Source organism: Cottoperca gobio, chromosome 6, assembly GCF_900634415.1.
Source record: "Cottoperca gobio chromosome 6, fCotGob3.1, whole genome shotgun sequence".
Classification (NCBI taxonomy): Eukaryota; Metazoa; Chordata; class Actinopteri; order Perciformes; family Bovichtidae; genus Cottoperca; species Cottoperca gobio.
The window spans coordinates 24,446,201-24,460,250 of record NC_041360.1 but is presented as its reverse complement, the minus strand read 5'-3'; the positions used below and the strand labels follow the sequence as shown (position 1 = coordinate 24,460,250).

Sequence of the window (14,050 nt, the reverse complement as noted above, 5' to 3'; positions counted from 1 at the left end):
AAAAGTAAAGATTGTATTAAGGCATTCTCCACTAATCTCTGGATGTGATGTTGATGGTTGTTTGTCGATAAACAAGCCTTGTACCTAACATGTAGGCGTCGCGGTGTTTGAGCTAATACTAACATCAGCTGAGTTAGCGTTTGTTGTCCTCCTGACAAGTCTGGAGATCACCTGAAGGGATACAATTCATCGTAGGGGAACATGAACGTACTGAAACAGAACTTCAGTCTTTCTTTAAAGGGAATATATATTTAAACCATTAACGGTTCATGTTCTAGGCATGATTTATATCTGTATACAGTGCCTGTCGAGAGAAAAATCCATCAAAAAAAAACAACTGAAAGATTTCGCTACATTGAAAAGGTCCCAAAAGTCACAAATCAGAGACCAGGATTCATCTTTGGGGGTCATCAAGGTCTGTAGAAATATCAAGGTAATGCATTCAATGGTTGTTGAGATATTCAGTCTGGGATAAAAACGTTCTGTGCATGTCGGGTACTGATTAAACACAATTCAGCCCTGGAGGCGAACTCTCGAGGCTCGGAGAAGGCGGCAAGGAAGAAGTGGTGTATTTGCTGCAGAGAAGGAGGTCAGCGCTCACAATGGAGGCCTGGCTGTTATGTTGGTATGGAGAGGAATAATTGTAAGCAGGCGTTTCAACAGAGGAGACACACACGGATTATTGTAAAGCAGGCGTTTCAACGAGAGACACACACGTGACACACACGTAGAACACACGTAGACACACACAGTAGACACCCAACGTAGGACACACACTTAGACACCCCCACCCTTTCAGGAACACTCCACAAAGTGTCCGCCGTCCTGCCATGCTGGGACTGTAACGCATTTGGGATTGCTGGTCTGTTTCGTCGCGCCCCTGAGACATGGCTCCGTTTGGAAAAAACTTCCTGAAAGCTCGACAGAAAAACAGGTAATTTGGAGAGAGTGAGGTTTCTTGACGGGAAACCTGTTGAGTGTGTTTTCTTCCCCCGAGTTGGGAAGCATGTTGAGGAGGGAGAGATTACGCACAACGCAGTGCGCACCGATGTAAGAGTGAGCTGCAGGAGAGGGGCAAAGTCGACTAAACTGTACATGTAGTTTTGTTTTTTTACATCCAAGTTATATTATAAGCAATCAAAGTCCATATATTGCAACATGGTGATACTGTTGGTCATAAAATACACCTTCAAGTAAGACACATCATTATTAAATCAACTTAAGAACCACAGGGACACAATATAAACGTCCTATTAATATTACCTTCTAGGTTTAAAGGTGCAACACTTATTGTTTTAAACGTAGGATCCAAATAAAGTTTATTTTAATTATTGATTAATCTGCTGTTTGGTCTACAAAATGTCAGAAAATAGTGAAAAATATCCTCAGCTTTTCCAGTCCAGGGTGATGTCTTTAAATGTTTTTGTTTTATTCATTTAAAAGCCCAAAGATCTAAAATGAAATCTCCATATTCGAGAGGATGAAAGTAAGTAAGTAAGGGTAATGTGTGGGAGTATTGTTAATGAAGAAGTATATCTGTCAAAACTCAAGGCAGTGTGTGTGTGTGTGTGAGTGTGTGTGTGAGTGTGTGTGTGTGAGTGTGTGTGTGTGTGTGTGTGTGTGTGTGCGTGTGTGTGCATTTTTGCCACATAATGTGACATCCACACTGAATGAAACTGCTGTAACAAGGTGTGAGCGATTATTCTGTTGCTCTGTAATTACATCAAAGATGTTTTAATACTCGTTTCATCTGGGACAGCAGAGTCACGGGCGACTTAAGGTCGAGAGACATCCCGTCATCAACACTTGTATAATTTGCTTTCTGTGAGTGGCTATCTCGGCCTTTTGATGTTCCCCCTGGCTGCAGCTGAGATCCAGCCTCAGCTTTGAAAAGGTGGGGAAATTAGCTTTACTGAGCCGCAGCTGTCCCCCCAACAGAAACTCTATTTGGTTTGACTGCAGACCTTTGTTGTGTCGAGTTGGTAACAGAGTTTCTCTTTTAGAGTATCTAGGTCATGATCCAATCCCTGGCAGGGCGCAGACAGGAACTCATGTTGCCAACACCAGATCAGAACGGTTTTAATTGTGGGTAAAGAACTATTTTCATTAGCTTTACTTATTAAGACGTATTTACCACCAAACTCAGCGGAAAGAGTTTGGATTAAGTTCAGAATAAAAACACGCTCTTATACTAAACCACTACAAACTCTTTGAAAGTGGCATCCGCAGCAGAATGGATGTGTTTTCACTTCACACAGCGCTGAGATGAAGCATCTTTGATGACTTCAAACAGTCTCACTGAGGCTGTCTCCAGTGGATGTATTATCATTTTTTATGTTGTGTAGTAATTACCACCGCGGCACCTATAATTATCTCAAGTGTTTAGATCTGTAGATATGTCCAAACGGCTGATACCAGAGCTGCAAAAAGAATGACGAGATGTGCAGTCAGTTGAGACGTCAGCACTTCTGTATAACCTTCAGAATAAAGAGTTGATTCTCTCCACCATTAAAGAATCAAAGCGTGTGTCGTGCTGGTGTCCGTCAAAGGCTTTGAGATCAAAGGGTTGGCAGCCAATGACATGTGACCAGAGCAACGCAGCAGCAGCGTGACACGATTGTGCACGGGACCAATTAGCGTTTGAAATTGTTTGGTTGGCCGCGGCAAACAATAAAAAATGATAGTATTTGTGTTGAAAGAGGGCGAGCCATTTATCTTCACTGAGCAATAGCTCATTTGGTGATTCACAGACCTGCTGGGGGGGGGGGGGGGGGGGGTGGTTTCACAGAGGAAGGGGTGTGTTGTGTCTCTGCTCACAGATGCCTATCAGAGTGGGAGAGTCACCCCAGAGATCAACATCGTCAGATAGAGAAGTGATGTTATTTCCTCGCCGATCCCTCATCGTCGTTCGGATAAGAGCGGGAGGAAGCATCTCCTGTCCACTATCTGCTCCACTACATCCTCTGTGTAAACAAACCACACACTCTTTGTACACTTTCCTGTACATCTATGTTTTCGTGAGAGAGAAACAAACTTCAGTTTTGGTCATTTCTATGTTTTAACTTGTGTTCTGGCCCTCTGTGGGTTATACAGGCCATATAAAACCTTTTCCAAACATGTCTTGTCCCTTAGCTTTAAGGCCCTGTCACACAGAAACATATGAAAATGAGCATATACAACATATATGAACGTATACAGAGCCTATTGATAGCGTACCACGTACTTATACAAAACGAACAGATGCATAGCGCATTCCTAGCGTATTCCTTTGCCGTATGGCGGAAACGTATGCCGGTGTATATGAGATATCGGCAATACGCTGGTGTACGTTGTTGTTTTTTGAGCATGTTCAACAACGTACGAATGCGCTATGCATCTGTTGCATGCATAGTTTTCAAAATGGTTTCATGAAAACTCCCAGTGAGCAACAAAGAGCCTGTCGAGAGAGAGATGTCACGTCATCTCTACATCTGTGCGTCGATGGAGGGCGATGGCAGGCGATCGTTCCAGACTAAAACATTTCATTTAGTACAGTAAAACAATTTAGTACAACGTGTTCCTCTCAGGATGAATTGTAACATATAACATATCATAACTATCTTAAGGTCAACATTTTAATTTGTCAAATACTTTGGTTTATGACCCAATACCTCCAAAACTAATGAAATTCCCTTCTGCGTGCTAAAACACGCGTGGCTAGTTCCAGCCTGACGGAGCTGCGAGCATGGCTGCAGACACTTAAGTCTTGTTTAAATGTCATTGCTGGGAGCGCCACAAACAAATCCCCAATTACTTTCATTGTATTAGAGCTGGCAGACAGTTCACAGATGGATATCTTAATATGTGGGAAACAAATCCTGAAAGTCCACAACTAGAGGTAAATAAGAAATATCTTTTATGTATTTAGGTGTATTCCAGTTCCTATGAGGAGTGATTTACAGTTTATATCAATTATACTTGGCAGTAATGACTACATCTTTGTTTCTGTTGTAGATATCTGCATCTCCTTATCATATATTGATCTGAGCAAACACGCCGAGACGCCGGGAAGCTATAATTCTGTCATTTGTTATGAGCAAACCACCAGCCTGCAGTCTTCTGCGGTGACTTGTAGCCTGCAAATTTATTACACAAAGGGAATTGTTCATGTCTACAAGGTAGTCGTTATGGGTATTGCCATGCCACCGTGGTAGAGCTGTAACGTAATCATGCTACGCACAAACTTGTGCTGAAAATGCATATCATTTAACTGTGGTTTCCTCCCGCATGTCTGATGTCTCACATCTCAGCTTGTAAGTTCAATTTGAGGTCAAGCGGGTCTGCTCAGGTTTCTTGGGTCTGCTCAAGTGTGAAGTGTTGAGGTTTAACCCGTCCGTTGTTATTCCCTTTACAGCATCCTCACTCAACTTTATATGTAAATATTTCTATTAATCATCGCACGTCTTAATTCTATTGGCATCGTTTCAGGAGTGTCTTTGTCGTGTATTAACCTATAAGGGCTCCCCCTCTCGTGTTGCGTCTGGAACCACAGCTTAATCCCAAACTGTGAATATCAAATGGCACCCAAAGTGACAGCCCTCATGAACGTTAGGTATTAGCCGCGATGCAATCAGCCCGATGATGCGTGCAGTGTTTGTGTTTGTCCTGGCAGAGAGTTGAATGGAGAGGATTTGGGATGTTGTGCACAGTCTCATTAACATGTTTGTCCTCAGAAAATAACTAGTGGCAGTGATACGGTTTAGTAGTTTTAGGGAATTTGACTTTCAACCTACAAACTCAAAAGTGAAAAATACTCGAGTATCTTGCAAAATGTAATTTAATTTGTCTCGTGGCAGTTACTGTTTCATTAAGGAGCCTCAGCACGCTTGAAAAGAAAAGTATGCTACATGTTTGTTTCCTTTATTTCTGCCTCATCGTCGTCAGCTGTTTGTGTCGCTCGCTCCTCCTGCTGATGAAACTCGACCTCCGCTTAGACTTTCTCGAAACCTCCAAGCTGCAAAACATCAGCAATCAGAAATCCTATTAGTGAAGTCACAGCTGCTGGTGTACGTCCAGATTATGAAGCCTAGCATTCTTGGAAACACCTTAAAATCTAAATCTTAGACTGTAGCATACGTAGCTTCCCAAATTAGCCTTTAGCTACATTTGCTAGTTAGCCTGCTGACGATCCACCTTCATGAAAGTCATGGTCATGACTTAATTAAATATTTAAATATAAATGTTCTAATCCTTTTTCTATGTTTGTCACTCACACTCTTACTTTATATCACATTATATTTGTCAGCTGAGCCTCTGATTTATTTTTACCACTGCTCGACATGAGACGTAGATTTGTTAGCACCTTCTTCACATTAGAGTGGGCTTTAAAACACACCACAGTGACCGCTATGGAATCCATTTTTCCCCTTCCTCCCTCTGTCCATTGAACTGCGGCGGCAGGATGTTGTGTGAGCGTTGGTGATTGTGGCCCAGGACAAATACAGGTGTTTCCCTGCATGGCTGTACCCTCTTCCTGCACAGCTGAGGGGCTTCGGGTCACGCTCTCTGAAATATCCAATTGTCTGTAGAACGTGTTTATTCACCTGTATGTTCAGATGTGGCCATCGACACGTTTGTCACATGTTTAGGCCAGTGCAATGCAATGCAGTGGTTCCTAAAAGTACAACACTGTATGCCCTCTGAATGGAGTACAAATATAAAGAAGCATCCTGAAAACTGTAGTTCTGCAACATGCAGTCGTGTATTCGCAAAATAATTAAGTACATTTACTTTTTCTGTGAGTTAGGAGCAACTATGGTCATTACTGAAGCTCATGGCGTGTGCTGTTGCACTGCAGTGATCCCCACATATTTAGTATTATAAGCTGCACAGACATATCACGTGTAGGTGTTGCAGGAGCTGTTGTGTTTGATTGCATTGTCCTGTACAGGTGTAGCCTTCACGCTGTCCACCCGCTGCAGCTGGTGGTTTGTAACTGAGGTCAAAGTCGTCGTGGTTGTTGTCGTTGATTGCCGGAGGCTTGCTGGATTTGTTTGGCTTGCGCATAGCTCAGGTATTTGCTTTGCCTCGCTCGTCTCCAAGGGTCTCCATAACCATTAACCAGCCTGTTGCATTGTTGCATACGTATCGCATTCCTGAGACCTTATTCACCGGCGGTTTACACAATGCTCCAGTTGTGTGTTTTCATGCCGTGTGGGAACCAAAACACACTGCTATCACACTGTAAAATCAGCAAACTGAGAGATAATGCAGCATTTAAGTTCTCCCTTTTGAATACTTCCTAATACATCTCACTTGCTTGTGTCGGCGTGCAGGACGGTAGTATCTGTATCATCTTCAGAGGATGTGTATTTTTGTCCACCCTCGAGACGATCAGTGGTTAATGTGGGCTGCAGTCAGCGTTTCTGCACAGATAAGACACTGCAGTCACGTGAACATTACTACAGACTGTACCGAGGCGAAGAACAACACCTCACATTTGATAGCCAAGTTAAACACCTATAATATTTGTTTCATTTTTGTAAATGTGCACAAATCCTTATATGCAGCTGTACTACTGGTTGAACACAGTTTTGTCCTTGTGGTTTCTGTCAGATAACGTGAACAAGTGTCCCCGTTTACTGTCTGAAATCCCTTTTGTGGACTGAAGATGAAACTCGACATTAAACAGGATTACACGCACATTAATCTGATTTATGACTGTTAGCAGTTTCAAGTATTGCCTGTTTGATTTTGGGAGGGAAGGAATGTTGGTCTGCGGTTTTGCAACCAGTCTGCAGATCCCTGTTAGAGGAGGAGCGGCAGTTTGGTGTCTCTCGGCGATATAATATGGTTAATCTTTCTCTGGTGTCTTTGAGATTGAACTGTCTGAGTTGTTGCTTCGTCTTTGCTTTCAGAGGAGGCTTTAACTTTAAATATGAGTGATTCACTGAGACACAAACTTGGCAGCGACAGTACATCAGAGTTAACGTAATTAATCATGTGAATGGCGGATTATTGCTTTATTATAAATGATAGATCATTCTTTATTTTGAAATCTAATTGAAATGTCTCGAAATGTTATCCACCTATTTGATTACTTGTTCATGTGGTGGATGTCTGTATAGCCCGTGCCTATCATTTAACGACTGGATATTACCGGTTGTCCATTAAGCAGGTAAAGAATTGATATCGTTGGTCCATCAGAGGTCAATTTTTGAGTAAGTTTTACGGCCCAGACGAAAAGATATGAGAGCCTCGGGGTTACGTAGCTCAGAACTGAACCATTAAGTGATCATCTGTGATGAGGAGGACGAAGAGGAGCAGTGTAATAGAATCAAGCACAGGGAACACAACATGAGCGGCTGTAGTGTTCTGCTCATTTAATGGAAAGCCATCAAAGTGGGATCTATTTAAGTAAATATACGACTTAGAATAGTCGAAGGTTCTTCTAAAGCATGAACAGGAGAGTGTGTGGAGTGTACTTCAAGCTGCAGCTCTGTAACTGCTGATGTAAATCTTGGGAAGCATTTGAACTTGTTTTATGTTCAAATTCTTTGTTGTTTAAAAAAAGTATTTGTCCTAATATAGCAATGGTTAACTTAACTGACTATGTAAACTCAACTCTTGTCTCTATCCCTTCACTTCCTGTCACCTCTACTGTCTGATATGTAAAGAAGAGTCGACAGGGGAACTATTGTCTTGGTGAAATTGTACAAAATGCTATGCTAATATGCTAACTATGAATATACAGACATGCTGATGTTTAGCTGGTATAATATGTACCATGTTCACCATTTTAATTTGGGTTATTGGCGTGCTAACATTAGCTAATTAGCACAAAGTACAGCTGAGGCTGATGGGATTGTCGTGGGTTTTGCAAGTATTGGACAAACGCAAAATTAAAAGTCAGATGATCACTAACGTTATTAGAGTTTGTTGATCGGGGAACGTAAATGTTTGTACCAGATTTCAACATAGTGTAGGCTCGAGGTAAATGCAGGGCATTACAAAAGTCAGGAGGCTTTTTCCTCTGGGGACCATGGATGTCTGCAAAAAACTTTAAATAGTCTGGACTAAAGCGGTGGACCAATCAACAGTCAGAGCAACATTACTGTTTGTGGCGCCAGGGCACTAGCGTGACTAAAGATCCCTGAAGAACTATACTCTTAAAAAGCAATGTCATTTGAAATTGTATTGTTTATTGTCTTTAGACAAATGACAGCATAGAAGCAGAGTGGAAACGGGGGAGGGGTATGACGTTTAACAAAGGTCCCAAGGCTGGACCCTGGTTATAAGTGCTCCGGATGATGATTTCTATGTGTTGTTGATATCTATGTAATGTTAAGGGGTTAAGACTTCCAAATGTTTCATTCCAAAACCACAACAGCTGTTTAAGCTTTATTTCTCTGTCTCTTTACCAGGACAAAAGATGCCGAGCCTGTGGAAGGAAAGGAGATTCAGGTGACGGTGTGCAAAGAGGAGAAGGTCGTCTGTGGAGTAACTAAGCACACAACATGTGCGGATTTGATTCAGGCTTTACTGGATGACCACAAGTCAATCCCAGAGAGCAAGCGGCTCCTGCACGGGGAACCCAAAGACTTCTGTCTCGTTGAACGGTGGAAGGGTTTTGAGAGAGCCTTGCCTCCTCTCACCAGAATCCTGAGACTCTGGTACGCCTGGGGTGACCAGAGACCCTTTATCCAGTTTACTCTAGTCAAAACCAGCGATTTTGTGCTTCAGCCCACCAAGAAGGGTGGAAAGTCCAAGGGGGCCAAGCCAAAGCAAGGTCATGCTCAGTACAACCAGGCTCTGCCGGTGGAGAGGCAAAAGCGCATGGTGAAAAAAGCTTTCCGGAAGCTGGAAAAGCTTCACAAGGAGAGCAAGAGCTCCCCGGGCGCCGATGAGATCGACCGAATGGTGCAGCTTATTCTCAACCAAGACCACACCATCCGGGAGCAGATCCAGCACATGAGGGAGCTGGATTTGGACGTGGAGCAGTTTGAGCTGCAAGAGCAGGAGGAGGCCGAGTCCGAGGGTTCACAGGCTCAGGCTTGTGGTCAGAGTTTGGAGGCAGACATCGACGAGCAGCTGCAGGAGTACCTGTACACCAGCGATGGAGTGGAACAGCTCGAGCTGCAGGTTCAGAGGCACCAGGAGCTCATCCTCCAGCTCTCCCGGGACATTGACGCTGAGCTGAGGAGGGCCAACGACCCTCTGAGCCAATATGAGCACAGGCAACAGGAAGGAGCCGTGGCTGCTTCCTGGATCCCCCCGGAGACCAACGAATCGCTCTACACCGCTGAACTGGAGAGGTTGCAGGGTGAAGTGAAACACAGCCTCTTCACTGGCGTGTCCCTTCACAACCAAGCTGCAGAAATAGACAAGCAGCTTAAGTACTATGATGCTACGCTGGTCTCCAAGGATCAGGAATGTTGGCAGCTGGCTGCCCAGCTGAGCTCATTGCAAATTGGGGACGGAGGAGAAGAGGAGAAGTCCAGTCCTGTCACTCTGACAAGTGAGACTCAGTGCAACGTCTCACAGGCAGTGAAACTCAAACACAGCCTGTCCCCTCTAGACATTACAGACACAGACTCAGACACGGGGATTAGCTCCACACACAGTCAGGACTCGCTGTCACCGTGTCTCGACTTCCCTCCCCCACTGGACACAGACGTTTGAACAACCCAGTTGACCCTGCAATTGATTGTTCTGTATTCACTTACTCCAGTTTGTTTGTATGTGTTGTATCATTGCATTCATGACACAGAGCTAAGCTTTGTTTTTTTCTGAAAGATAAATCTGTGCTATCTTGTAGGACTTATGAAGGTAACTTATCTGGACCGGAAACAATTAGTTGATTGACAGAAAATAAATCAGCACTTATTGTGGAAATAAATAAGTATTTTAGTCATTTTTAAGCAAAAGCTTCTCAAATGTCAGGTCCATCAATCGAGGAAATAATCAACATATTGATCATTAATGACTATAATTGTTGAATTAAAAGGTTTATTTATCCACAATGTTATTTTCCAAGAAAACAGATGCTTAGGTCTCTGATTTAAACGTAACAAATACATGAGAGGCACTAAACTTAAGCTATGTATGCACCAGCTACAGTCCATCACTGGTTGTTAGGGTATCCGACTTTTAAGTGGACATTTCCCCCAGAAAAGCAAAGACTCTTCTCTTAGCACAACCACGTCTAAGGTGCACCAGGCGGAGTTACTTAAAAGCCTTTTCTGTGTTTTTGTTTCATTTCCTAATAATGGTGAATGTATGCTTCTTTCGCTTCTTAAAGTTTTAAGCTCTTTATGAAGCTGCACTTCTTTGTCTACATGTATAAGTCTATTAACGATGTTTTATATTAAAACAGAGAGCTAACTGTTTTTGGATGTAGAATTTAAGGTTTGTTAAAAGTTTAACATCCCTCTTGACTACACTGTAAATATACGGCTGTATCCACTGTACATGATGATTCTTATGACACGGGCACAACTTGTAAAGACAATTTGATAAAATAAGAGAAAAGATATTTATTTATCATGAAATTGTATTTTATAGATGAGATTTGTATTATGACTTTATAATAATAATAATAATTATCTCCATCTGCTTCATATTTACGGCCAAAACAACACAAAATAAATCTGTGTTAATCATGCTTCAAAACAAAAGCTGTGATAAAGTTAAATGTGCATTTCATAATAAACACTAATACTGTAAATGTCACTGATGATTTAAGGATTTCCTCTGGACTCGAAAGTGTTAATAGTAAAACCACGAAGGACAAAACAAGTCAAGATGCCAAATGTTATAGACTCCTCAAAGGTTTGAGTTACCAGAAAGAAATGACACAGCGAGCACAGATCCCCGTTCCCGTCACTGCAGCACATAATCAGACAAGATGGTCGCCAGGCGAGCACAAACAACAGCGAGCACTCTCCTCTTGTCAAGGTACTGCTGACAGACTAACACTTTGTACTCGGGGCAAAATGGGCTGGCTGCAGGAAAAGCAGAGGATATCTATTTCACACACTAATTGCTTACCCCCACCCCCTGCTTTGCCCTCCTTCACCGCTTCAAGCCACTAAGTAACTCCAGCGAGCATGAAAGGCCAGAGATCTTGTGAACAATCTCGCCCCGATGCCTCACACTTTTTGATAGAACGAGGGGTTTACTACTTCTTGCACGTTTCATGTTTTTTATAAAAAGACGGCATTTTGTACCCTTTTTATTCTAATGCAAATAAGACTGGAGTCTGGAGTTGGTGGAAATGTTTAAAGGAAAGGAATGTTGAATAACTGAGTCTGTTGTTCAAGGGAGGCCTCCACTCAGTTCACCTCATTATTTTATTGACAGACATGTTGAGGCACCTGCCGTTCTCAAATGGCACTATATAATCAAGCTGGAAGGGCACCCTGACGGCACAGACCTCCGCCAAAGCTGTATCCAAGAAAACTAATGCACCAATCCGCCCCCATGATTTGGATCCGCTCTAAAGTTTAATGGGTTCTTACTCGGCCCGTGATTCATTCTTCCACAACGTTTCAGGAAAATCCGGCCAGTACATTTTTCCGCAATCAAAGAAATACTGTAAACAAACCGACAAATCGAACCGAGTATAACCCATGTGCGGAGGTAATGAACTGATGAAGGAACTTCCTGTACTTTTTCTCATGAGTTGCTTTTAAGGCAGCCGAGGCACCAAGAGGAGTTGAACAAAGCACGCGGTGTTCATTTACAATACTTGGCAGATTGTCAAAGCCTCAGAAACACTTACACTAAGACAGGACGATGCAATTCTCCCCCATTCAGTGTGACTTTGGAATAGTCTGGGTATACTTTGTCCCCAAGTTAATAAGACCGTTTTTGCATTACTTTTTTCTTTGGTCATAAACTGTCCCTGTTGCCGCCTGACTTCACTTCCCAGTTTCAGGGAGGCTGAATGTTTACCTCTTCTCGCTGCCGCAGATCAGCAATTCAAGGACTTGCCAACTCGCAAGTGTGTTTGCTGACAACAATAATTACACTGACCAAAATGGCAATTAGGCTGACTGCAAAGCTGTCTGTGTTCAGCCCTCCCAGTTACCTCGACTGGCCAGCTGCAGTAAACCAGAATGTGGTATCAGATGACATTTTAAACAGCTATGCAATAACCCAGAAAAACATTTCCAAATGTGTTGCAGCGTGAACATTATATGAACATGTCTCAAAGGGTTTGATAAATGTATGTTTTGCTGTGTTGTTTAGTTATTTGCACAGCACTGTAGGAAGCAGAGAGATAAGAGGCAGGAAGACGTGACGCGGAGGCTTCTGTACGTCACAGCTTGTTTGATCTTGTTAGGAAGATGAGACCTAATTGGCAATTTACACATTTCAGCCATCTTTAATTAGCACCACAGCATTGCAACACTCAATTATTTTGCATGTTATCATACTCAATTAGTATTAGATACCAATCTATGTCCGTATTTATTTATTATCAAATGTCTTGAATCTTAATTCTTTGTTTCCTCTGGTGCTCCTCCACCCTCACAATGTTGTGTCCACCTGAGATTACATCTCCAACAAATGAATCTTAGTGGAGTCTGCTCTCTCTCTCTCTGTCTCCTTCTTTATCAGCTGACTTTGGGCGTTCACTCAAAGTTTAACTGACCAGAATGTTCCACGATTACCCAAAACAATCAGATTGTTGTTGTCAAGATTTAAAACTGTTCTCAGTACAAACCGTCATTTTAGTTGAATAAAAGTCTTTCCATTTTGGTCTTGTGTTAGTTCAGAGAAAACGATCACTATTTTAGTTTAAGTAAAACTGCTTTTATAAAGCGCTTTGCCAATCTTTATGATCACTCAACGCACATGTTATTCACACACACAACACACACACACACTACATCACACACACAGCCATCGGGAGCAATTAGGGGTTCAGTATCTTGCCCAAGGACACTACGACATGCTGACTGCAGGACTGGGGATCGAACCACCAACCCTCTGGTGGACGACCACTCAACCTCCTGAGCCACAGTCGGCCACAATAGTCAATGAAAACTGTTTATTGTCTGTTTTACTCACTCAATCTAACCAAAAGATCACCTTGTTTGTTTCTCCCGAGCCCTGTTGTTGTGAGTGTTAACTTTAACATGAGAAAGTAAGTTACCGTTAGTCCTCTGAGTATCATTGTGTGCTGCTGTAGTCCCAATGTGTCCCGAGCAGCACAGGAAACAGACCGCTGCAGAGATTTTTATTTCTTAAACTACAACTTTTAGTTTTGTCTTTTCTCGTCACGTCTTAGTCATGGACGGTGATGAACATAAAACACACAAAGCTGTGTGACATTTGGAAAACTAGTGAGCTCTGTGTGATTACAATATTTAAGGTTTATTGATGATGGAGAGACGAGCTAATGTCTGGGAGTTCCTGTATTCAGCTGCTTGTTGTGGAGTCGGGCGGCTCCTTGTTGCACTTCACACGTTATGTTGTTCATCTGCCAAAACCCTGCACTGCACCTGTTCACACAACACACCTGACAGGACATTTCATTTGATTGGGGATGATTCTTTTATGATTATGCCGAAAGCAGAAAAATTGTTGCATCAATTCACGTCACCTCCATCTGAACCGGTCGACAGTGAGTTGAAGATGAAATGACACAAAAACAACATTACAGTAAATGACATTAAACGATGTTCATGCAGCGGTCCCTGCAGCCAATCTCTGTCACATCTGCGTTCATACTTGGATAAGTCGGGACTTGTTAAAGTAGTTCAAGGGCCTTGGGGTTAATTGCCTCAATCAAAGAACGTTTGGAGTGCCATCCCATCCAAGAGGCATGAATCATTTAATAAAAGAGATCCAAGGAGCAATAAACTGTCCCCGCTGCCAGGCAGCGACAAGACAGCAAACAGGGGAGAATGAGAGTGGGTGCGTGTAGGTGTGTGTAAGGTGTGTGTAAGTGTGTGTAGGTGTGTAGGTGGGAAACCTGCTTGCTGCTGTTTTAAAGATGGCAGATGTTTTTTAACTATGATCTAAGTGCGGTGGTTTCTTACATTATCGTACATAACATGTG

The 14,050-nt window shown here is 42.6% G+C and overlaps 1 protein-coding gene across 1 annotated transcript; it reads left to right on the top strand.

Moving 5' to 3' along the window:
* The first annotated feature begins 798 nt into the window (after positions 1-798).
* Positions 799-10,752, top strand: rassf9 (Ras association domain family member 9). Its single transcript, XM_029434182.1, has 2 exons — positions 799-934; positions 8,403-10,752. Exons 1-2 carry the CDS (start codon positions 888-890, stop codon positions 9,658-9,660), a joined length of 1,305 nt encoding a protein of 434 aa, XP_029290042.1. The 5' UTR covers positions 799-887; the 3' UTR covers positions 9,661-10,752.
* The last annotated feature ends 3,298 nt before the right edge of the window (positions 10,753-14,050 follow it).

Excerpts from the sequence above, each read along its gene's own strand:
- rassf9 (XM_029434182.1), top strand. The coding sequence starts at position 888 with ATGGCTCCGTTTGGAAAAAACTTCCTGAAAGCTCGACAGAAAAACAG. Across the intron at positions 935-8,402 it reads AAAGCTCGACAGAAAAACAG|GACAAAAGATGCCGAGCCTG; the intron begins GTAATTTGGAGA and ends TCTCTTTACCAG.